General features: G+C 37.4%; 3 protein-coding genes and 1 long non-coding RNA gene across 7 annotated transcripts; 2 read left to right on the forward strand and 2 right to left on the reverse strand.

The window, feature by feature from the left end:
• Nucleotides 1-20: 20 nt before the first annotated feature.
• LOC126785359 (ABSCISIC ACID-INSENSITIVE 5-like protein 7) lies at nt 21-3,353 on the reverse strand. 4 transcript variants are annotated; one of them, XM_050511023.1, is made up of 5 exons: nt 3,269-3,348; nt 1,336-2,507; nt 572-643; nt 467-496; nt 21-281 (listed from the first exon to the last, which is right to left on the reverse strand). In XM_050511023.1, exons 2-5 carry the CDS (start codon nt 2,452-2,454, stop codon nt 207-209), a joined length of 1,296 nt encoding a protein of 431 aa, XP_050366980.1. In that variant the 5' UTR covers nt 2,455-2,507; nt 3,269-3,348; the 3' UTR covers nt 21-206. The 4 variants fall into 4 exon arrangements, 3 of the variants coding, with proteins under 3 accessions (XP_050366980.1, XP_050366981.1, XP_050366982.1); XM_050511024.1 differs by having other exon boundaries at nt 1,336-2,495; nt 3,269-3,332; XM_050511025.1 differs by lacking the exon at nt 21-281 and adding an exon at nt 295-336 and having other exon boundaries at nt 3,269-3,349.
• A 6,132-nt stretch (nt 3,354-9,485) lies between these two features.
• Nucleotides 9,486-11,814, reverse strand: LOC126785370 (uncharacterized). Its single transcript, XR_007671041.1, has 3 exons — nt 11,522-11,814; nt 10,915-10,978; nt 9,486-9,577 (listed from the first exon to the last, which is right to left on the reverse strand). It is a non-coding gene; the product is annotated as an uncharacterized LOC126785370 (long non-coding RNA).
• Nucleotides 11,815-13,279: 1,465 nt separating this feature from the next.
• On the forward strand, nt 13,280-19,567 carry LOC126782893 (pentatricopeptide repeat-containing protein At4g33990). Its single transcript, XM_050508239.1, has 6 exons — nt 13,280-13,359; nt 13,464-13,541; nt 15,197-15,326; nt 15,422-15,632; nt 16,176-19,329; nt 19,423-19,567. The coding sequence occupies exons 4-5, from the start codon at nt 15,621-15,623 to the stop codon at nt 18,627-18,629; spliced, it is 2,466 nt and encodes an 821-aa protein (XP_050364196.1). The 5' UTR covers nt 13,280-13,359; nt 13,464-13,541; nt 15,197-15,326; nt 15,422-15,620; the 3' UTR covers nt 18,630-19,329; nt 19,423-19,567.
• Nucleotides 19,041-19,517, forward strand: LOC126782558 (uncharacterized). Its single transcript, XM_050507824.1, has 2 exons — nt 19,041-19,329; nt 19,423-19,517. Exons 1-2 carry the CDS (start codon nt 19,041-19,043, stop codon nt 19,515-19,517), a joined length of 384 nt encoding a protein of 127 aa, XP_050363781.1.
• Nucleotides 19,568-23,862: the final 4,295 nt, after the last annotated feature.

Consider the following 23,862-nt stretch of genomic DNA (forward strand, 5'->3'; position numbering starts at 1 on the left):
ACTGAGAGTTTACATGCGAATTATCTCTTAAGTATCTCTATATTTGATTTGCAATAGAAGCAAGAGATTACACAAATACAAGAGTTTGATCTACAAGATGAGATTAACCATGGTCTTAATTTTACAACTCACAACTCCGCTCCTATACATACAGCTATTACCTAGTTTTTGAAGTATAAGATTGGATGCAGTAAAACTCAACAAAATTACCAAGGGCCAGTCAGTGTTCGCCTCAAGCACGGCCTTTTACCTCCCCATTTTCGCTTCATTGTCTCTAAAATCTGTCGATCATTGAATAAACGAGAACTATCAGCATACCATGCAATTAAAGTTCACCTACACATGAATTGCAAGGAATTCCTAGAAGAATATTCTTTGTTTTTTCACTGGTTATACCCAGAAAGATGATATAAATCAAACAAAGGCAAGGTAGTAAGAAGTTCAAGATACATGAAGAATGACGTACCTGATCTTTCTGCATTTCCATAATTTCAGCCTACATCAGCAAAGGTAAAAGGTCAGCGAGGGTTGGCTAAAAGTAAAACAACCAGAGGCAAGCCCAATACCATACCTTTTTTTGGTGTAATTCTTCATTCATTTCTTTAAGTTTTTGCACTTCTGCCTCTAGTTCCAAGGTGTAGGCCTGCAAGAAACCAAAAGAGAGGTTATGGTTAAGCAGCTGGTGTTTATCTTCAACAAAAAAAAATAATGAAGCAGACTGCCACTAATTTACAAAGCTGATTCAGGAAACAGATCTCAAGAGATTGCCCCAATTTTGCTCTCCAAAATGTGTTCAAGCTACATAGGGAAAATGATAACTTTGAAAGTCTTATACATAATGGATGTATCAACCGTTCAGGATCTGCACTATATATTTACCTCATACTGCAATGTCATCATATTATCAACAGTATTTCTACACACTGCAAACCGTAGATAAAATACTGATAATTAAGAAATTGATGTGTTCCTGGCATGTTTTTTCTCCTCACATGACATGGATGTGTAACAGTGTAAGTAGCTGTGCAACCAGATATTTTCTATCAGCAAAACAATAAAACCAAGGATCAGAGCAGCAACCCCATATTGCATTAATACAAATAATAGTGGCTGCACTTTTGTGTATTCATCAGACAGATTCTTATGCCAACGTATATACCTGACTTGTACACCTAATAAGGTTTTCATGAGCACTCCAATTTTCAACAAAGCAGTATAAAGATTCAGAATAAATGCGGAAGAAGTAGACTCAGAATTAGTACACAATGAGTAACACAACGAGACAGTAACTAACAGATAAAAAAAATGTAGGGATGGCAATAGTAATGTGGTTACCTGCTTACGAGCTCGAGACCTTGCAGCAGATTCTCTGTTCTTTATCATTCTCCTTTGCCTTCTCTCAACTACTTTCTCCAGAGTTCCATTGGCTTTCCTTCCACGAGTAAACACGTAAGGAACTGGTGACAATGAAGAAGTATCTGCATTGCTCTTAGCAATGATATCTGGTGATATATGATTTACGGGAGATTTTGATGCAACTGTAACACCTCCAGCACCTAAACCACCCATTCCAATCCCAACACCTGGAAACCCACCACCTTGAGAGAAAGCTGTGTTCCTAGAAGGCTCCACAACTGCAGACATTAGTCCCCTACTTCTTGGGCTAGCTAGCTGAGCATTGCTTACCATATGCATAGAAGGGGGAAAAGACAAAGTTGCAGGCTTGGGAAAGATTAACTGCTGCTGCTGCTGCTGCATGGGAAGCTGGTGCGTTTGCTGCTGCGAAGTTCTCACTCCACCAGCATTCATAGGAGACTGATTAGGAACCGAAATATTGTTACTTTCTACTCGACTACCCATAAGACCATTGTTTCGACTTGCCTGCTGGTAACCAGGAGCTACCCCAGTGTTGTTACTATGACGAAACATATCACCAAAGAATCCACCATTACCAGGCCTTGCCATTTCTTGAGCATCTTCTCGCACCACCCCTGCTCTGGCCAAAAACTCCTCCAGAGTCATCTCCCCCAAAGTCTGCTGTCTTTGTTCCTGTGGCAAATTCGACCCCCCACCAACATTACTAAATCTAGCATCACCACTCTCCCTAATCAATTCTTTCCAAACATCATCAACTGTCTTCTGACTAAGTGTCCGAGGCAGGGTCAATGAGCCTTGTCTCTGCAAATTCCCCATAGGGGCATTTCCCTCCCCTGCCCCAGAAGTAAATGCAATTCCTTGAGTCTCTTCAGCACTCCATATATTCTTCAAAAGCTCATCCATGTTCATCGACCCAAAATCCTTCCCAAGTCCTCCCATGGTGTTCTGGAACTCATCAAACGTCAGGGAGTACACAGAACTCTGACGAGCCAGCGAGAAATTCCCAGCTAGCCTCCCACCATTTACATCCCCATTTTGCACATCACCAAAGTTCTTGAAGTTTATATTAGATCCCATCTTCTGCAACTAAACTAGCAACAGCTGACTAGGCAAAACCCCTAAATGTCCATCTAATTGAACACAAACAAATATATCTCAGTTTTCCATATATAAACAAAAAATACACATAATCATGCCACTACTGAGACAACAGACAACATCAATAACTGAAAAATCTGAAACACATAAAACTCAGTGAACTCTCCTACATACACGTATCATAGGACACCATTAATGAACCTGAGAATCATACAAAGACATCATTTTTTTCGTCTAAAGCAGACAAGTCATTGACTACAAACTCCAACAGTGACTTTATTCAACTACCAACAGAAATTTGACACACCTGGAAGGCTGAAACCCATAAATATCTAACTAAAGATTCTACTGCTAAAAGCAAGTTTTAACTTAAGAACAAGCGGGAATGTGCAAAAATTCTCAGAATCAAACAAAACTTGTCCTATGCATCTGTCCCATCAATTCAGATCAAAACTACAGATCCCATAACAAATCAAGGCAGCAAATATTTATTCATCTTACATCTACACCCCCAACCCATTTCTCCAATTTCAATCCTTTTTGCACAGAACCCATCAAAACCCTAAACATATTTAAATCCAAACTCCCACCAGACCAAGAAATTTCCTCTTTTGTTAAAAAGATCAAAACTTTACAAACAATGAAGCTCAAACAGACATGTAATATGATCTCACATATTTCTTTCCATAACCAAGAACAATAAAACCCAGGAAAAGAACATTATCAGGAAAAGACAAAACCCAAAAATAGCTGGAAAATGAGATAGAGAAAGAAAGAGAAGGGCTTTATTTACCTTAATTTCCTTATTAGTTTTCGAAAATATTCCAGAAATGGGGCAGAAAATAAAGGTAAGTGAACTAGTGAAGAATCGGAGAAACTGGTGTGAGCTCAGAACTGGGCTTTGGGTTTGTGTTTTTATCTGCTGCGATTTCTACGGGTTGACAAGTGTCCTCTGCCGCCTTGACACGAGTCGCTATTTAAGGCTAAGATATCGGAATTTTCTGCTTTTTAAGTAATCTTGGTGATCGGCCATCCAGGTCTCTCAACGTGGACCATTCAGGAGAAGGGTTCGTGATTTGATGTCTGGCCACTATGGGGGTGAAACGTGGTGGAATCTGGGCCGTTTAAGTGGGGACCGCTTCCGACAGGGTAAATTGGGAGATCTTTTCTGAGTAGGATTAGGGGTTGTTTGGATCATATAAGAGAGTGTGATGAGTCGGTGGCTTTTTGTAAAGTCAAATCCACAAGCACTTTCGAGAAAAAAGGAGATAAGGTCGTGCTTGATATTTATCTTTGTAGGTAAAATTAAGGTTATCTCTAATGAGTTTGACTGTGAGGTTATCATTTGGTTGATGCAATGTTGACCTTAATATGGACGTAATTTGTCATATGATGGACTTCACTAATCATATGATGAAGTCGATGTTAAAGTGTGAAACTTCCGCAGTCTTTTGTTGTTCATAACATCAATTTGGATTTTTCTAGTTGTACCCAACTTAGAATGTGAAACCTGATCCGCTTTCTTGACTAAATACATGGATATTGATAATGTTGTTTTGCTGCTGACTAGTCATATTATATTGAATTGTCTATCATGATCAAGATTTTAACTATGTGTTTATTTTTAATCAAAGGTTAACTCATTTATATTTTCGGAAGCATAACTAAGGTAACACAACTGAATGTCGACAACAAAAGCTATATATTATAACTCAATACCTTGCTATCTCTAAGCAAAACTAGTCAATAAAGCTAAGATTTACCCACTTTTTTCATAATCATAAAACACAAAACTAACAAGATATATATAATGTAGAATACATGAATAAATTTTAATAACCACATCATTATATCACTCCGACGCGATTCAAACTATACATGTTAAGCAAAGGGAGCGCGCTCCTTCTCTGTTGGATTACCTTATGTGGAGACACCTACTAGGTCTTGGTCACCCACTTCCATTGATTCCACCATTGGAGCCTTCGGCCACAAGATGCTGAGGAGGAACGAATAACCTAACTTTAGTCTTCTTCTTCTTAGCAACCAACAACCTAACATAAACTTTTGTTTGCTAGTACCTCCCTTGAAGATTCAGTCACGGTCAGATGCCTTATCAAACTGGAACAAAAAATGCTCCTCGGCATCATGGATGCTCAACCTCGCTTGAGACACCATATGGAGGAGATAGAATCCTTGAAGTTGGATACCAAGCCTTAGGGCCGAGATACGACCAATGAGATATGCCACGTCCCGATCCTGGGGTCAGTGGCTTTTACCGCACTAGACACCAGTCCTAACACATGAGTTAAATGTTACATAGTAGAATGTAAATAAAAATAAAAGACTTGTTTCTAGGCTTGTCCAACTCCGACTCAGTAAAATCTAAAGATCTATGCACAAGACTGTAAAAATGAGTGCGTGAGCAAAACTACGCACTCAATGAGTAGATCATGCAATATGTCAGTGAAACAATATCTTTTTTACACACACTACAAAATAATATATATCGTATACACATCAATTCATCTCATCACATCACATCTTCTCTTCTTATTGGATATCCTTCAATCTAATGTACCTCATGGGCACCTATTGGTCATCATGTCATATACCTCCGTGTCACATCCTTATTTCGGCATAACCAATCAAGAAGTTCACATATTTCATGACTTATCACACATAAGATCCAACACATAATATAATATATAAATTCTACATATTTCGCAAATAGACATGTTTCACTTAAAAATAGAGAGATATTTCAAATAGATCAAAAAATGTTTTCTACTATTTAAAAATATATAAGAATATTAAAAACAGATTACATAAATCACTCACCTTGACACGTCACCCCGTGCACCGAACATAAAATAGAACCATAAACCAAGCCTTCTAGAAATCACTATTAGATCTAATCCAAACTATGATAAATAGAAGATGTCGTTACGAACCCATAGTCACTCACGAATTGAGATCTGAAATTACCGATCAAAAGTTATAACTAGTAAAAATTTCATCACAAAAACTAATAAAATAATATAAAAGAAAGAAAGAGAAAAGATCCTCCGAAAATAATAGAAACTAACTGGTTCGGGTCAGCTATTTATATGAAGCCTTGCCGACGTAAAAGAGTCAGTCATATAATTATACTAATAAAAACGGGACACTTGTCAACACCAAAGAGAAAGCTTTTACTCCACTCACCACTTGTCAAGCTAATAGCAACTAGTCCCCTCCTTCTGACACGTGGCAGCTGACAAGCTCTAAGGGATCAGCACATGCGTGGGGACCAAGGCTGTCACGGACCAATCACAACGCGTTACGTCACCAACTGATCTAAATTTGACTCTATCTTTGGAAAATCGTTAAAAATAATTCGGAAGTCTGAAAATTACCACATCTCGTGGATACCCATTTTTTCTATGTTTGAAAAGAAAAATAAAATTTAACCAACTTAAAAAATCGGCATGTTACAAGGTAGGTGTGTCGTGACGCTGCTACTGCATTGTCTGTAGGGCTAAAACCTCCCACGTCGAACCAACAGAGCGCATCGAAACCCTAGCGGGAGGCAGAAACATTGGAAAAGGGAGATTGGTTTTGATCGGCCATAGCCAATAAGTGAGGAAGGTTTTGTCGAATTTCTCAGAAACCCTAGCCGCTAGGGTTGAGAGAAAACGATATGGTGTTTTGAGAAAAGACACATATGCGGTTATTTCCTCTTTGTGAGTTACCCTCAAGTAGTCATTAGTAAAAATTGTGAGTACCAAATTTTCGTTAAATTCCATATCAAATAAGATTTTTAATTCATGAGTTTTCTAGCCAGTGTTAGATCAATGAGTTGTTTTTCGTGACTGTAAATTGTTACTTCAATTAGTTTGACTTAAGCATTGAATCGTCTTATTTACATCAATGGAACTAATTCACTGTTAAGAAATATACAATCTTAATTAGTACCATCATAAACAAATATAACCAATTTACAGTCTTTTATTAAGTCTTTGTAATCATGAGGTTTATATTTCATGTCCCTCCTTGTATTCGAAAGATTCATTAATAAAAGTTTCATGATAGCCGTAGTATCCCTCCATTAAAAAAACACATATATTTATTGATTTATATATAATTCTTTTTTCTGTAATTAATCACGGGCAAGTTTTGTAGCCATATATAATATATAGTCAAGGTGGTTGTAAACTTGTAATCTGTAAACATGTGCAGGTTTGCACACATAAGCTGATTTTACAAACACATATTTTTTCCACGAGCTCATATCATCTTTTGCGGGTTCCAAGTTCTAATAGTTTTTCTCAAAAAAAAAAAACTCGCGGGTTAGACGGGTCCATGAAGCCCATCGTGCTAAACCCGCTAAACCCGTTTAGGTTAACGGTTTCTAAGTGTGTCGGCCATTAATAGCACTGCCTGCCAAGAGCACGGACGAATCCGCCCAACGGCCAGCCCTACACTGGCATACAAACGCTTTTAGAAGATGATCGAATACTCTGCGATTTTCTGCATGCCTTTTTTTTCTTTGCTAAAGGGTGCTAATTTAGTCTCAAAGTACAATAATGACGGTAAAAGCTCCTCAGTATAAATTACTGGAGAAATATGGCTTACTTTTAAAAAATGTGCATCAGTTCTTCAATCAATAATGATAACTCTAGAATAACTAGTTGATCGAGTTACTCACTAACTCAATACGTAAATTATTAACGTAGCTAATTATATGTTCATTTTCATTGGACATTATATATAACTAATATAAGTATGTTTGTACATTACCTAAATGTCAATGTGTATCTTTCTTTTTTATCAAGTCCGATAATATTTCCAACTTTCATTTAAGTTGTACGATTTAAATTTTGGTTTTTCAAAGCAAACGTCGGTTACATGCATTTATTTATTTAGAGCATATGCTAACACACACTACAAAAAATATGAGTAAAAGCTACATTTAATCGTGGGAAGGTTTGTAATTCGTGAGTCTAAGTGAATGAACAATAGTGTTTGAATTGCATGTGTACTATCTCACATATACTTTGATTCCTGGGAGATAAATTATAAAATATTATCATCTACATGGTTTATTCATGGCAAACCCGGCCATTTGCTTTATTACTTTCGCTCAAATAATAAGGTTGGGTTGTTGATGATCCTATCAAATTAAGGTTTGATTAGATTAGAATTTCAATTTTGATATTAAGCTAATCAGGTTTTGTTTCAAATATGAGCGCACCAGTGGTCAATCCTCATAGATGAGTTTTTAGTAAATATAACGATATGTGTTTCTCTTAGACATAGTTTCTTAAAGCATCTGCACCGGCGAGCATCTGCACCGGCGAGCATCTGCAAGCGGTGTGCTCGAGCAGGAGAAGATGAAGCTCGCACCGGCGAGCAGGAGGAGGCGAGCTGCTCACCTAGTCAACCGAGCTGATTTGCTCGCCCGATCGCTCGAGCAAGTTTTGTTCAGACGTTTGCTCGTCCGCCTGACGGAGCCCACCGCCCGTGGGTGACGTCAGGCACGGGCCGAAATTTTTCTGTATTGCACGCGCCAATTTAAAAAAAATTCTGAGCCAATGAATGGCTGACACGTGTCTCACCGAATGGCCCAACAGTTTAATAGATCTGGGCCTTCTATTTTGAATCAGAAATTTCGATCAAACGGCCAGAATTAATTGGCAATAGCTACTATTTGATCATAACGGAAATAAACCCAAAAAATTGTTAAAAAATCCCAAAAATTTCAAAACTCTCCCAAAAAATTGCCTATAAATACTACTTCAATTTGTTATGAACTCACACCAATTTGTGCACAACAAATTTCACATCTTCCTCCATCTCCTCTCTCATTTCGCTTAGCATTTTTTTTCAAAACAATGGACACCCATTGGCTTCCTTCTGAAGATTTACAAATGTGCATTTCTTTTGTCCGTCATAGCATTGATGAATATGACGGTAAAAAACAAAAGAGGGACAAATTGTGGGAGACAATTCATGGCGATTATATGCAAAATTGGGTGCTAGCAAAAAAAATTAATTATTTCACAACAAGACAAAATTGAATTGCGGAAGCAAATTGTAAATGAGTGTGTGAAAAAATCGATTTGCTTGAAGCAAAATTTGCTTCTGGCCCTATCATTTACTTGAGCAAATCCAATTTATGGGTGTGGATGCTCTTAGACTTATGGTTTCACAAAACCCATGTTGTGCATCTATGTTTGGATCAGAAAAACATTATGTTTCTCTTTAATTTGGTTGTTGTTACCCCCCATATTGATATTTGTTTTACTCGCTAAGGATGTAAAGTGACGTTATACTAGTTCATTAGTATTTGATTTTCGATGGACTGGTGATGATTATAACATCTTTTTGGGGGTTAGCTGTATTTTGTAAGAGTCAGTGGAAATCCTTAGCTATATTTTGTTTTACTGTTTTTTGATTGGGTTTTTTCGACTATGATCCTAAGTTATATTTTGTTTTCAGAGAACTAAGAGAAACAAGCTGCAATTTGAATACCTTGACTGAGTATTAATTCGATCAATGTATGGATGCTTCCCATTTCAAATTCAGTTATATATATGGGCAGGAGCATTCTAAATGAATCAGGAGCCTGTGCAGGTTTAAGTATTGTCCTCAGCTCAAACGGTTGCAGTTTCAATATGGGATATGATCTTGATTCACAAGTAAGCATATCTTGTAAAATATTCAATTTCTAGAACTACATTGATTGAATATTAATGTCTAGATTATTTTAGTTCTTTAGTTGTTCAAGAAACAATTTTGGGAACTTTATTTAACGACCCTAAAATTTCGAGCCTAAAAACTCAAAATTTCAAAGTCGTTAGAACACCAAAAACAATCTCAAAGAAATTAAAATCATTTAACGTGCACAGCGGATCATCTCTGAGTTCAAAATACAACTCAGTCAAACCGATTATTACAAACCAATTTATAATTCAACATTATAACAAATGGAAATGTATAATCCTCACAACAACCTCACAAGATAGTCGCACAAAATCCTCACACAAGCTGGAGATAAATAACTTCAAGTCCTCTGAGCGGTCCGTCAATTCCCGCTAATCCACACCTGCGGAGTTATCCACTACACCATCGAATTGGTGCACCGGGATTGTAAACACAAACCTGGTAAGCTTTACAGCTCGTATGAGTAAAATGGAATATAACTCGCATATTAATATATATACGAACATCCACAAATCAAACAAATATAAATGCACTCATGAGTCAATGGACGGCCCATCTGGTTGTCCCAAAGAAATATGAAAAGAAGCGCTCATGAGAAATTAAGTAACCATTCTGGTTACCCAAATGCATTTATAATACGGGTACCAAGAACGCTGGTACACATCTGTTACCCCTCTCGTAATACACCGCCGATATTGGATAGCCACCCGCTACCCAACATCCAAAACAATCTGAGTACCCATGAGCAGATAACCACACGTTACCTCACATGCAGTACTACGCTGACATTGGGTAACCACCCGCTACCCAACATCCAAAACAATATGAGTACTCATGAGCGGATAACCACCCGTTACCTCCCATGTAGTACTATGGCGGACAGACTAGAGCTCTAATAGTATCGTAACTTTCGCCCGGCCAAAGGCTAGGTTCCGACTTGCCAAACACGTACAATAATCTCACATCATATTGTACCAATCACGTCCGAAGACAAATCAACATTTTAACAATCTCAATATTAAAAATCACGTACAATAATCTCACATCATATTGTACCAAAAATCATGTCCGAAGACAAATCAACATTTTAACAATCTCAATGTTAAAATCACGTACAATAATCTCACATCATATTGTACCAAAAATCATGTCCGAAGACAAATCAACATTTTAACAAACTCAATGTTAAAATCACGTACAATAATCTCACATCATATTGTACAAATCAAAATCACATGCTCGATATTTAAATCTCGTCATCGAAATGACATAAATCACGATAAAATCATAACAGTATATTATATAGCAAAATATATATATATGTACATATTTACCATTTATACAATATATATATATAATCTATTATATCGTATACATGTCATATTTCATAAACACGTCCGAAGACAAAAACTCGTCCGAAGACAAAACTCGTCCGAAGACAAAACATTTTAACAAACTCATGTTAAAACCACGTACAATAAACACACCTCATATTGTACAAAAATAACATCACATGCTCAACATTTAATTCTCGTCATTCGAAATGACCAATTCCAATGAATTCATAACAGTATATAATATAGCAACTATATATATATGTACTTATTACCATTTATACGATATATACGTAATCCACTATATTGTATACGTGTCGTAATTCAATATTAAAAACTCTTGCAAAAATCTTGGAATCACCGCAAGGGTAGATTCGTAAATAAGTGAGATTTTACTCACCTTCTTTCCTGCGTGCAACTTCCACGACCCTGAAAGTAATTTCCTCACTCGTTTCGTCAGTCACCTAATAGCACGATAAATGCTTAGAAAATGATACTTAAAATATCAGGTAACGAGTTCAGCACAGCTAAGTGTTGTTCATAAAACATTGTTCACGGGAACACTGTTCATGTTACTAATCACTGTTTTCTACAAACCACTGTTCACAGTTACTGTTTTACCAAAACACTATTAAAAGTTACTGTTTACAAAAACACTGTTCACAGTTACTGTTTTACAAAAACACTGTTCACAGTTACTGTTTGCCATGCCACTGTTCAAATTACTGTTACAGTTTACTATTCACAGCTACTGTTACAGACCCCCTATTCATGCGACGGTACTATTCACCGGTACTATTCACAGTCACTATTCATGCGGCGTTACTGTTCACCGCCCGCCACCAATCATCACCAAATTTCACCACCACAACCTAAACAACATTTCCAACAACTTCCTAGTTGACACAAAGTTCTAAATCTGAGCCTAAACAGTCCAAACACCGAAGAACATATATTCGGCACTATTCACAAACCCTAGAAATTGAAATTTTGATTCGGGTACTTACACTTCGATTTGGCTCGATTCCTTTTGTGGGAATGTTGCTGGGACTGAGACAAGCAAAACCCCCCAAGAATCTCGAGCCATGGTGGCCGGAGGAGGCGGCGCCGCCACAACAGTAACTTCCGGCGGTTGCTACACCGTGTGTGGTTTCGCCGGAGTGCAAGGCATAGCCCCAAAGATGGAGCTCGTCGAGCCCGTCAGTTTGATAGGTGGCACGACACGAGGCGACGTCGGATGGTGGAGAAATCGGCCGGAGAAGTTTTTTGGGTCGGGTGAACAGTACCCGAGCTCGGGTGAACAGTAAACCGAGCTGATTTTTAGAAAAATCTGATTTTTAATCTCCTTTCCTTCCTTTTATACTATTTCCAAAATCGGAAACGAACTTCCGACGTTAATAATTTTCGCGTCCGACGTCCGATTCGAACGCGTGACGTGTCCACGAACTCGTATCGATGAGCTCTACGACTTTCGTGAAGGAAGTTTTCGCAACCGAGCGACGGAATAAAAGTCGATCTATACGTTGCGGTAACGTTACGTTTTCTAATTAAACGATCCGAGAACGTTTTCGTTTTCGTTTCGAAATATCGCAAACCTCCAATTGTTGTCTTGAATTAATTTCACAAGTTTAACACTTTGAAAATACTCGACATTTAGTTCCTAAAAATTCGGGTTATTACACTTTATGTTATGTTAGGATTAGTTTTATTGAATGTCTGGGTTCTAAGAGTGAAAGATACTATCTTTTGATAGCATATGCTCATCTTTTGAACATAGGCTTTACATTGGCAGGAATATAGCATTGAAAAGGGATTGCTATCAATTAGTTATATATGTGGTGTCTAGTTAATGTATGCAATTTTAAGCAAGTGTTAAGATGTCATTTACAATGGATAAATTATTTATATTGTTCCTAATAAAACATTTAATCATTACTACAATTACAGTCATTGATGTCATAATGATAACTATTTTATTCTTACAAGATTTGTGCTTATTGAATGCTTACATACCTACTCCGATCCTGTATGTAAGCACCACCGATCCTGTATGTAAGCACCATCTGTTGCCAATTTTGTCTCTCTTACATCTTACTGGTTATGGTTGAGTCTATATCTTTTAATTACTATAGCTGGTAATAGTTGAACTTATTTCTACCACTCTGTATTTGTAGATACACACACATTGTATTGTTATTTTGGGTTTTCTTTATTGTTCTCATGCCGATGTTTTCAACTCTTCTTCCAAATGTTCCCAATTTGGATCCTTATTTGACATTGATGTTCAATCTCAATCAATTTAGTTAAAGTTCAACCAAAATAGCTTAAAAGTTATTTTCGCTACCCAATTTAGAAATACGTCTATATCAGTTTTTTCTATTTTAATTTTATTTGAAATTAAAGTATTTATTACATGCCTAAAAAATATTTTAAATTTATTTATAAATTATATATAATTTCTTACAAGGAATATTTTAAATTCAAAAGTTTTAACTTTAAACTATCTCATTAGATAAAATTATCGAGTGAGATAACTCAAAATTAATATAATATTATAATAGAGAATCTGGTGCCGCCACTCATTTTCGTAAAAAACTAAACATGCTATATAAAATAAAATAACTTAAAAATGATAATAATAGAGAGTCTGCCATGTTTTAGACATTCAGTCACATTCTAGTTTTTATAAGCCAAATTATCAAACTTGGTCACTTAACTGGTATGGGCCTACAGTCCATACATAAAGTTTGGAGTTCCAAATTCTTAAACCCTAAACCTCCGCACTGGAGCCCTCCACTCTTCCCTTCCGGCCTCAATCCCCCTACATCTACGACAGACCTCTCAGGTATTTCTCCATCCCTGCTTCTTACACCAAATTTCCTATATACTATTTCCCAATACACTGTTCATCGGCTCATGGAATTCCGAATATATCCTCACATATGTTAGCTGGCTTCGTGCTGGGCTTCTTCCTTCCTCTCCCTCCATTGCGATTAACAAGAAACCGCGCATTTGAAGAAGTCCAGGGTAGGTTATGCTTTCACAATTGAATCCTGAAGTTACCCAATTGCATGAATTTTAAGATTTGTACGATTTGTCTTTTTGTTTGTTTTCGTTCTAATTAAAGGCCATTTTGTAATTCACTGAAGCAAGTCGGCAGGCTGATAAGAAGGTGGATATGTTGTTCTCCCTTGCTTCTTTGGTCCTAACTAAATTCGTTGTACTATTGATTTTGAGTGTACGTATCTAAATTAGTTCAATTACCTTTATGATTAATTTAAACATCTCTTGCTCTTTTGACTTCAATCAAATTAACCTATATTCGTCCTCTGCATTCTTTAGGTAAATAGCCATTCCGATTAATTTTTGGGCAGTTTTCTGATATTGTACCCTCAAAGTCACTCTGCCATTCCATCTCTTTGAAGGTACTGAGTTATATATATTGATCTCTGATTTTCTTTTTAAAATATCAAATGACAATTCTGTTGTTTAACTAATGCGATTATCTTATTGGTCTTGCAACTTCTTATTCAACTAAGAATGTTGGATCTTTAACTCGGAATTAACTGCGTCGATTTTAGTTTGTTCCTCTCTCTCTATGGCTCTATATACTGAAAGCTTTGAATCAAGATATTTGTGTTGTCATTAATTCAATATTTGTGAAGATCTACACAGAAAAGTGAACGAAACACTTCAACCAAAACTGACATCAGTAAAACCAAATAAAATATAATGTATAGTTGTATACCTGAATATCAATAGCAGAGGATTTGTTCTTGGACGTTTCTTAATAGTTTCGGATTTAGTAAAAAACCAAGTGATATGTTAAAATGAACTGAACAATGTTTAAGTTCGTATAACTAATAGCTTTCACGACTCTGCTCAGTCTACTAGACGTTTTTGCTTGCTTTTGCGCGCAATGCCATTTATCAATATGTTTTCCTTTTTAGTTTCTGGTTAGCCATCTTCAACTGAGGTGATCACAACTTTTGTCATTCTCTTAGTTTTATGCTGCACGTTGACTTCAGTGAGTGATTATGATGTACACAATGACGTTTGTGTTGCGTCTTAGTGTTAGTGTAGTTATGCTGATCTGCAATTCATTGTTATTAACTAAGGTAGCGTGAATTAGGTTTATTTGATTATATAAGCCAGTGTACATTTTGTATGTACTAGGTCTTATTGTGTGATACAATTTTCATAAAGCTTGGTTTGGTCAACTAGGAGTATGCAATCTGCAATTCCAATTTCGCATACAATTAAAATAAAAGTATGCTGTTTGATGGTTATTACCAATAACGAACCTGAAATTAGCTTTTTTGACTCTTTTTATTGTTATTATTTTTGCAATTATACTAACTGTTGTGTACTGTTCTGTGCTGATTTCCTACCTGCTGCCTACCATTCGGTTCCTTAGTGTGGCTCAGGTGTGTGAATTTACCACCTATCAGTTCCTAATGAATCAAACACTTATCCTTTTATGCAGCTTTGTTATTGAATTTGAGAAGTCTTGCAATCTCAGTTTTGTTCTTACTGGTTTTGTTTTTCTCTGAAAATGTGTATATATATATATATATATATATCCCACTCTTTCCAAGTAGGCATGTTTGAAGACCAGTGGATTGTTAGTTACACACTGATAGTAGGCTTTGCTAATTAATTTTTATGTCTGCTATGTGCAGTTTTTAGAGTGCTTAAAAATATTACAATCACATCAAGGAGACTTTTTCTCTTTGAAGGAAGTTAGCAGAGGTTATTTCTAACAAACCCACCAAGGATAGACAGCCTGTTAACCTACAACCTCTATCTTTTGTAACTACAACTCTCTTTTTTTTTTTTAATATACACACATGACTTCTGGTATGGTACTAATCATTGTATGGTACTAATCATTTTCCATATAGCAGGTATCTTTGTGCTGTTTTTGTAACTTACAACATCAGTCCGTCATCATCACTAATTCAATCACCCCCGGCCAGCTGGGGGTGTTATTCCTAGTCAATTCCATTCATGAAAATTGGGGATTCTTCTTACACCAAATAAATTCCAGTACCAGAACTCAGATTACCACTGGTCTTTACCTTTGAGATCTCTCTAAGACCCTTCATGTATGTTCAGGTACAAGTTTCCATTATCATCTCTCTTTGCCTTACACTGTCTGGTTCTTGAGATTATGAGTCTTAAAATGGATGCCGTTGATGTTGGGGTTCTAGAAATTTCATATTTGGTGTAAGATTTTCGTAATCTGAAAAACAGATAAAGAATGGGACCTTTTCTTTTGTTAATTGGAGGTATTGTATGCAGTTTGCGATATGGTTCAAATTTATGTAATGATTGTCTTTGAGCTTTAGTAATCACAATCAGGGTATGCCAATCATCTCAAAATGTGCTTTTGTATCGAAAACAAGTGTTGCATTTCCAATTGATACTTTGGGATACTTGATCTTTCTACGTGAAACATAAATTTTCCATAGAGAATCGCTTGTTCTGGATTTTATGCTTAACTATTGAGTTCAAGAGAAGTTGATTGAATATCGTGATTGGTGTCTAATTACATGTTAGGTGTTTTGAGATGAAGAATATTTTGTTGCCTTGTTGGTATAGTTTCTTTTTCTTTGCTTATTCACTGTCTTGCTGATGGTTTGTAATATTTCTTTCCAGTTTGGTGCCCACCTACACAAAGGTAGGCATGCTTGCAAAAGGTTCCCCTCACTTCGAATCTGTTACCAGTTCTTCTCGACAGCTACAAATACTTTGCCTTTTGTATCAGATGGCGTTAGAAATGAGAACAGAACAGTTGATATTGGTCTTCTATTTCAGTCCTGCACTAAACTTCACCATGTGAAGTGTCTCCATGCTCTTCTTGTGGTGTCTGGAAAAGCTCGAGATATCTTTTTTACTGCCAAGCTTGTCAATCAGTATGCCTACTTTAATGATGTTTCATTCTCACGCCGCACTTTTGATTCGATGCTTAGAAAAGATGTCTACACCTGGAATTCGATGGTGTCTGCATATGTTCGCAATGGACGTTTCCGAGAAGCTGAAGATTGTTTCTCTCAGTTTTTGTTGACCTCTGGTCTTCGACCTGATTTCTACACTTTTCCTCCTGTCTTGAAAGCATGTGGAAATCTAAATCTTGGGAAGAAAATACACTGTTGGCTTATAAAGCTGGGTTTGGAATGGGATGTCTTTGTTGCTGCTTCCTTGATCCATATGTATTCACGGTTTGGATTTATTAAAGTTGCTCGTAAATTGTTTAGTGAGATGCCATTTCGAGATATGGGTTGTTGGAATGCAATGATATCTGGATTGTCTCAGAATGGGGATGCAGCAGATGCATTAGATGTCCTGATTGAGATGAGATCGGACGGTGTCAAGATGGATCCTATAACTGTTGCTAGTCTACTCACTGCTTGTGCACAATCAGATGATTCCTTGAGTGGGATTCTTATTCATTTGTATGTAATAAAGCATGGACTAGAGGTTGACCTGTTTGTATGCAATGCCTTGATTAACATGTATGCTAAATTTGGTCGATTGGGACATGCACAGACGGTTTTTTCTGAAATGCAGGTAAGAGATTTGGTGTCCTGGAACTCGATAATTGCTGCACATGAGCAGAATGACGAGCCAATGGCTGCGCTTGGATTCTTCAACAGGATGCAACTGTCCGGTGTTAAGCCTGATTCGTTAACACTAGTGAGTTTGGCTTCAATTACAGCTCAATTAAGTGATGCTGAAATGGGTAGGTCCATTCATGGATTCATTTTGAGGAGAGATGGGTTCAAGAAAGATGTTATTATTGGAAATGCAGTTGTGGACATGTATGCAAAGTTGGGTGCTATTGATTCTGCACGTACAGTTTTTGAAGGACTTCCTGTCAAGGATGTGGTTTCATGGAATGCTTTAATCACAGGTTACACTCAAAATGGCCTTGCAAGTGAGGCAAATGAAGTGTACACTATGATGCAAGAGTGCACAGAAATAATTCCAAACCAAGGAACCTGGGTTAGCATTCTACCAGCATATAGTCATTTAGGGGCCTTGCGACAAGGGATGACAATTCATGGGCGGGTGATCAAGAATCGTGATTACCTAGATGTATTTGTGGGTACATGCCTGATTGACATGTATGGAAAATGTGGGAGGTTAGATGATGCATTGTCGTTATTCTACCAAGCGCCCAGATGTTCAGTCGCTTGGAATGCCATGATTTCCTGTCTTGGAGTTCATGGGCATGGTGGGAAAGCTGTGAAGCTATTCAAAGATATGATAGATGAGGGGGTTAGGCCAGATGAGGTAACATTTGTATCTCTACTGGCAGCTTGTAGCCATTCAGGTTTGGTCAATGAGGGTGAATTGTACTTCCATATGATGCAGAAAGAGTATGGAATCAAACCTGGTTTGAAGCACTACGGTTGCATGGTAGATTTGCTTGGAAGAGCCGGGCATTTAGACAAGGCATATAGTTTTATTAAGTCAATGTCTGTACAGCCTGATGCTTCTGTCTGGGGGGCACTACTTGGTGCTTGTAGAATTCATGGGAATGCTGAATTGGGGAAAATTGCTTCAGAAGGTTTGTTTGAAGTTGATTCAGAGAATGTGGGCTACTATGTTTTGTTATCAAATTTATACGCAACATCCGGGAAATGGGAAGGTGTGGATAAAGTGAGATCTATGGCTAGAGACCGAGGACTGAGGAAAACTCCCGGGTGGAGCTCAATAGAAGTTAACAATAAAGTTGATGTCTTTTACACTGGAAACCAAACGCACCCACTATGCGAACAGATATACCAAAAGTTGAGGGAATTAACTGAGAAAATGAAGAGCCTTGGTTATGTTCCTGACTTCAGCTTTGTGTTGCAGGATGTTGAGGATGACGAGAAGGAGCATATCCTCACAAGTCATAGCGAGAGATTGGCAATTGCTTTTGGACTCATTAGCACTCCTCCTAAAACCCCCATTCAAATCTTCAAAAACCTGAGGGTTTGCGGTGATTGCCACAATGTGACGAAACTCTTATCAGTAATTACAGAGCGGGAGATCATTGTGAGGGATTCAAAACGCTTCCACCATTTCAAAGATGGAACTTGCTCTTGTGGGGATTATTGGTGAAAAATTGGAATCAGTAGAAACAGTTGTGGTGTTGTCAAATGTGAGAGGCGCAGATCAGAAGAAAAAAAAATATACAAGAGGCTCCAACTGCAACCAACTGATAGCTTGAATGTGAAGGGAAGCCAGCGACTAACAATATTAGCTGTTGATGATTTGGCTTCCACTTCAATTGTGACTCATTCAGAATTTTCCAGCTAGTTTCCAGTCACCTTGCTTCACTTTGAGATCATGAGAAAAGGAAAAGATAACCAATTATCCAAGTAGTTTTTGTGTTACAGATGTTTATTTGCTTAAAATAGTCCTGCTCTGAGGTGGCAATCCCACCAAACCTTGTATCTACAACAAAGCCCCCACGTTAACTTCCCCTGATATAACTAGGAAAATCAACGCACTGATATTGACGGAAAGTTCATGACAGATCCTCATGCACCGCCGCCTCTACCTCTCTGTAAGCAGAACTCATGGTCGCCGGACATACTCCGTGAGGAGGCATGGCAGCGTCAGAAGTGCAATTGGGGCACGCGGAGTGTCAACCGCAGCAGAAGCCTTTCGCATGATGACTTGGAGGAACTGAAAGCCTGCATTGAGCTGGGATTCGGATTTGATTCCCAGGAAATCGACGCTAAACTCCGCCGCGCCTTACCTGCATTGGAGTCTTACCATACTTTACGTAAGCAGCAATTCAGTAACAACTTAACAGGTGGGCTAACAAGATTAAAAACTTTTACTCTTCCCCCCTTGATCCGAACTCGCAACTAAATCAAAAACTTGATTTATGTGTCTGTTTTTGCAGAAAGGGATGATGCAGAGGTGGTGAAGATGAGATTAAAGCAGTGGGCACAATTGGTTGCCTGTGCGGTTCGGGAATCATCTCCTTCCTGCAGATAATACAATTCTGTATTTGATCTTATGTTTACTAATTTCGAATTAATTTTGACAAATGGGTAAATTACTCCTATGGTACCTGATGTTTGGCTACTTGGACAATTTGGTACATGATGTGACAATTTGGTACTTAAAGTTCTCAAATTTAGGCCATTTTGGTACTTATGTCAATTTTGACCATATTTTCAGGAGTATTTCTGTCATCTTATCTCTACTTTACTTCATTTTTTCATAATATCTTCAAATTGTATTTAAATTATCACTAAAAATTTGATAACTCATTCACTTAGTATTTGTGATGATTTACGTATATAATTTTTCATAATATAGCTATCAATCTAAAATAATTTTAATTATAAGTAATTTAAAATATATATTTTAATAAAAAATTACAATTGCATAAAGACAATTTATTTCCGTTGCAAAAAATAATTAGGATACAATAAGTATATAAAAAAAATTATTTTTGATATATGCGAAATAGATGTTAAGTGGAGTAGATATATCAATTTAATTATCTCCAAAGATGTCACAATTATAGGAAGAAATGAAGAAAAATGTGAATTTAATTAGTTTAAGGCTAGAATGACGAAAATAACCCTAAAAATATGATCAAAATTGATAGAGGTACCAAAATGGCTTACAAATGAGAACTTAATTGTCCAAGTAACCATACTTCAGGTATCATAGGAGGAATTAATCCTTTGACTTGTAAAGCTTTCTCTTTCTCATTGTTGATTTAAAGTAAATTCCATGTCTGGATTATAATGCTAGCTCCAACATTGCTTTCTAGACAAATAACGTCAATATTCGATCTTTATGAAATTTTAACATTACTAAGGAAATAACATTATAACGTTTATAGTCTAATTTCACGTCACTATCTCCATTTTGATTTTTGGTCGTATGAAATGACACTCTCGACGCTCATTTAATTAACAACTTCCATCCAAGAATATCTTGCCATTTTATTTTAGAAATGTAATAACCCTAAATTTTAAACAATGTTAGTTTGATTTGGAATTCTATAAAATTTTGAATTTTATTAGAATGAACGTATTTGGTTGCGACGTTAGTAAACGAGAAACGGAAACGTTCTCGGAACGTTTAAATTGAAAAACGTTACATTTCCGTAACGTTTATATCGACTTTTATTCCGTCGATCGGTTGCGAAAACTTCCTTCACAAAAGTTGTAGAGCTCGTCGATACGAGTGCGTGGACATGTGACACGTTCGAATCGGACGTCGGACGTAAAAGTTATTAACGTCGGAAGTTAGTTTCCGATTTGGAAACGAGTATAAATAGAATGTTTTGTGATTAGGGTTTCCACTTTTGGAAACCCTCACCCTCTCCGCCTCCCTCTTTCTCTCTCTCTCTCTCTCTCTCTCTCTCTCTCTCTCTCTCTCTCTCTCTCTCTCGGTTCTCTCTCTCCTGACCCTTTCTCCTCCCTCTCGGCTTGCATCCGATCTTCCTCCTCCGAGGGAGGTGCTCCTCACCGCCGACCTCAGCAGCCTCACGACCACGACACAAACATCCTCCGAGCAAGGCACGGTCTCCAGCAACGCCGTGAAGCTCGGCGCGATCCACAGGGACCGAACGCAGTCGGTCCGATCGAGCCATCACCTCCAGCGACGCACGAGCACGGAGGAGGACTCCCTACGCCGATCCTAGCCATGGTGATCTCTGCCTTCGACTTGGAGGCCAAACTTCATCGAATCCGAGTTCTCTCCAAGGATTTGAATTTCACCGGCGATCCAAGCCTTTTCCGAGGCCAAATCGGAGGTTCTAGCTTCGATCAAGGTATGGATGGATGTGATTACTGGTTGTGTGTGTTTGTTGATGAATTGTGGATGTTTTGGAATGATTTTGGAGTAGGATCGGAGGAGGGGAGGAATTGGTGAGCACCGCCGCCTTAGGCGGCGCGTGTGGGCGAGTAGAGGGGGCTAGGCACGGTGTGAGGCCGTGGGAAGGCAGAGGGAAGGAAGAGGGTGGTTTTGGAGGCGGCGGTGGCGTGATACGCGCCGTGGTTAGCCTCGGCGCGTGGGCCCCACGCGCGGCCCGCCGGAGGTGGCGCGTTTGCCACACGCGCCGCCACGTGCGGCGGTGTGGACAGTTTTGACAGAAGGGTATTTTGGTAATTTACTGTGTACGGTAAATGTAAATGTAATTTTTAATTACTACAGTAAATGTAATTAAATTTTACCTTCGGTAAATGTAAATATAAATTACTTTCAGTAAATGTAAAAAGTAATTTTGTAAAAGGGTAATTTAGTAAATTTTATTTACTGAATTTGTATTTACATTTAAATCGTACGTATACGTACAGAAATACGTATTAATATTTATACGTACAGAAATATGTATTAATATTTATACGTACAGAAATACGTATATAATATTTATACGTACAGAAATACGTATTAATATTTATACGTACAGAAATACGTATTTATATTTATACGTACAGAAATACGTATATAATATTTATACGTACATAAATATGTATATAGTATTTATACATACAGAAATACGTATATAATATTTATACATACAGAAATACGTATAAATCGTATATTTGTACAGTAACCGTGAATAGTAACAGAGAACAGTAACACTGAACAATAATTTCGTAAAACCGAAAATTGCTGAACAGTAACCGATTATTACTGTGTCGGCATTTAAAGGTTTACGAAACGTTTCTAAATTCTTGTCTTATCATTTCAAGGTGATCATTAAATCGAGGAAAGGAATTATCATCGGGAATTGTGGAATTACGCTCGAGGCGATAAGGTGAGTAAAATCTCACTGAATTACGAATCTACGCTCGTGGTGATTCAACATTTTGCAAGTGTGTTTATTAAATGAATTACAACATGTATATAATTTAGTGGACTACATATATACAGTATAATGGTAATAAGTACATATATATATATATAGTTCATTAAATTACGTACTGTTATTAATTCATTAAAAATAGTCATTTCAGTGACAGAAAAATTTGGCATGTGTATGTGATTCAAATGGTACGATATGATGTGAGATTATCGTACGTAATTTTCAGGTGTTTATGAAATATGACATGTATAGGATATAGTGGACTATGTATATATTGTATAAATGGTAAATAAATACGAATATATATAGTTTGCTATATAATATACTGTTATGATTTTATTATGGTTATATCGTGAAAGTTTTAAAACGTACAATGTGATGTGAGATTATTGTACGTGATTTTTAACATTGAGATTGTTAAAATGTTGATTTGTCTTCGGACGTGATTGGTACAATATGATGTGAGATTATTGTACGTGTTTGGCAAGTCGGAACCTAGCCTTTGGCCGGGCGAAAGTTACGATACAGTTAGAGCTCTAGTCTGTCAGCCATAGTACTTCATGTGAGGTAACGGGTGGTTATCTACTCATGAGTACTCAGATTGTTTTGGATGTTGGGTAGCGGGTGGTTACCCAATATCACCATAGTACTTCATGTGAGGTAACGGGTGGTTATCTACTCATGAGTACTCAGATTATTTTGGATGTTGGGTAGCGGGTGGTTACCCAATATCACCATAGTACTTCATGTGAGGTAACGGGTGGTTATCTACTCATGAGTACTCAGATTGTTTTGGATGTTGGGTAGCGGGTGGTTATCCAATATCAGAGTAGTACTGCATGTGAGGTAACGGGTGGTTATCTGCTCATGGGTACTCATATTGTTTTGGATGTTGGGTAGTAGGTGGCTATCCAATATCAGCGGTGTATTACGAGAGGGGTAACAGATGTGTACCAGCGTTCTTGGTACCCGTATTATAAATGCATTGGGTAACCAGAAGGGTTACTTAATTTCCTCATGAGCGTTTTATTTCATATTTCTTGGGTCAACCAGATGGGCTGACTATTGACTCATGAGGGCATTTATATTTGTTGTTTTGTGATCTTTCGTATATATTGATATGCGAACTGTATTGTGATTTTACTCATACGAGCTATAAGCTTACCGGGTTTGTGTTTACAATCCTGGTGCACCAATTCGATGGTGTAGTGGATGACTCCGCAGGTGTAGATTGCGGGAATTGACGGACCGCTCAGAGGACTTGAAGTGATTTACCTCCAGCTTGTGTGAGGATTTTGTGTGACTATTTTGTGAGAGATTTTGAGAATTATTACATTCCAACTTACGTAATGTAAATTATAAATTTGGGTTGTAATAATTGGTTTTCTGAGTTGTATTGATAACTCAGTGATGATCCGCTGTGCACTTAAATGATTTCGATTTATTGAGATTATTTTGTGTTTAACGACTTTGAAATTTTGAGTTTTTAGGCTCGAAATTTTAGGGTCG

Source organism: Argentina anserina, chromosome 2 (assembly GCF_933775445.1).
Source record: "Argentina anserina chromosome 2, drPotAnse1.1, whole genome shotgun sequence".
NCBI lineage: Eukaryota > Viridiplantae > Streptophyta > Magnoliopsida > Rosales > Rosaceae > Argentina > Argentina anserina.

Coding starts and splice junctions, on each gene's coding strand:
- LOC126785359 (XM_050511023.1), bottom strand. CDS start 2,454: ATGGGATCTAATATAAACTTCAAGAACTTTGGTGATGTGCAAAATGGG. Junction 644..1,335: donor GGTCTCGAGCTCGTAAGCAG/GTAACCACATTA, acceptor GGTTTCTTGCAG/GCCTACACCTTGGAACTAGA. Junction 282..466: donor TGGAAATGCAGAAAGATCAG/GTACGTCATTCT, acceptor AATGATCGACAG/ATTTTAGAGACAATGAAGCG.
- LOC126782558 (XM_050507824.1), top strand. CDS start 19,041: ATGACAGATCCTCATGCACCGCCGCCTCTACCTCTCTGTAAGCAGAAC. Junction 19,330..19,422: donor ATTCAGTAACAACTTAACAG/GTGGGCTAACAA, acceptor CTGTTTTTGCAG/AAAGGGATGATGCAGAGGTG.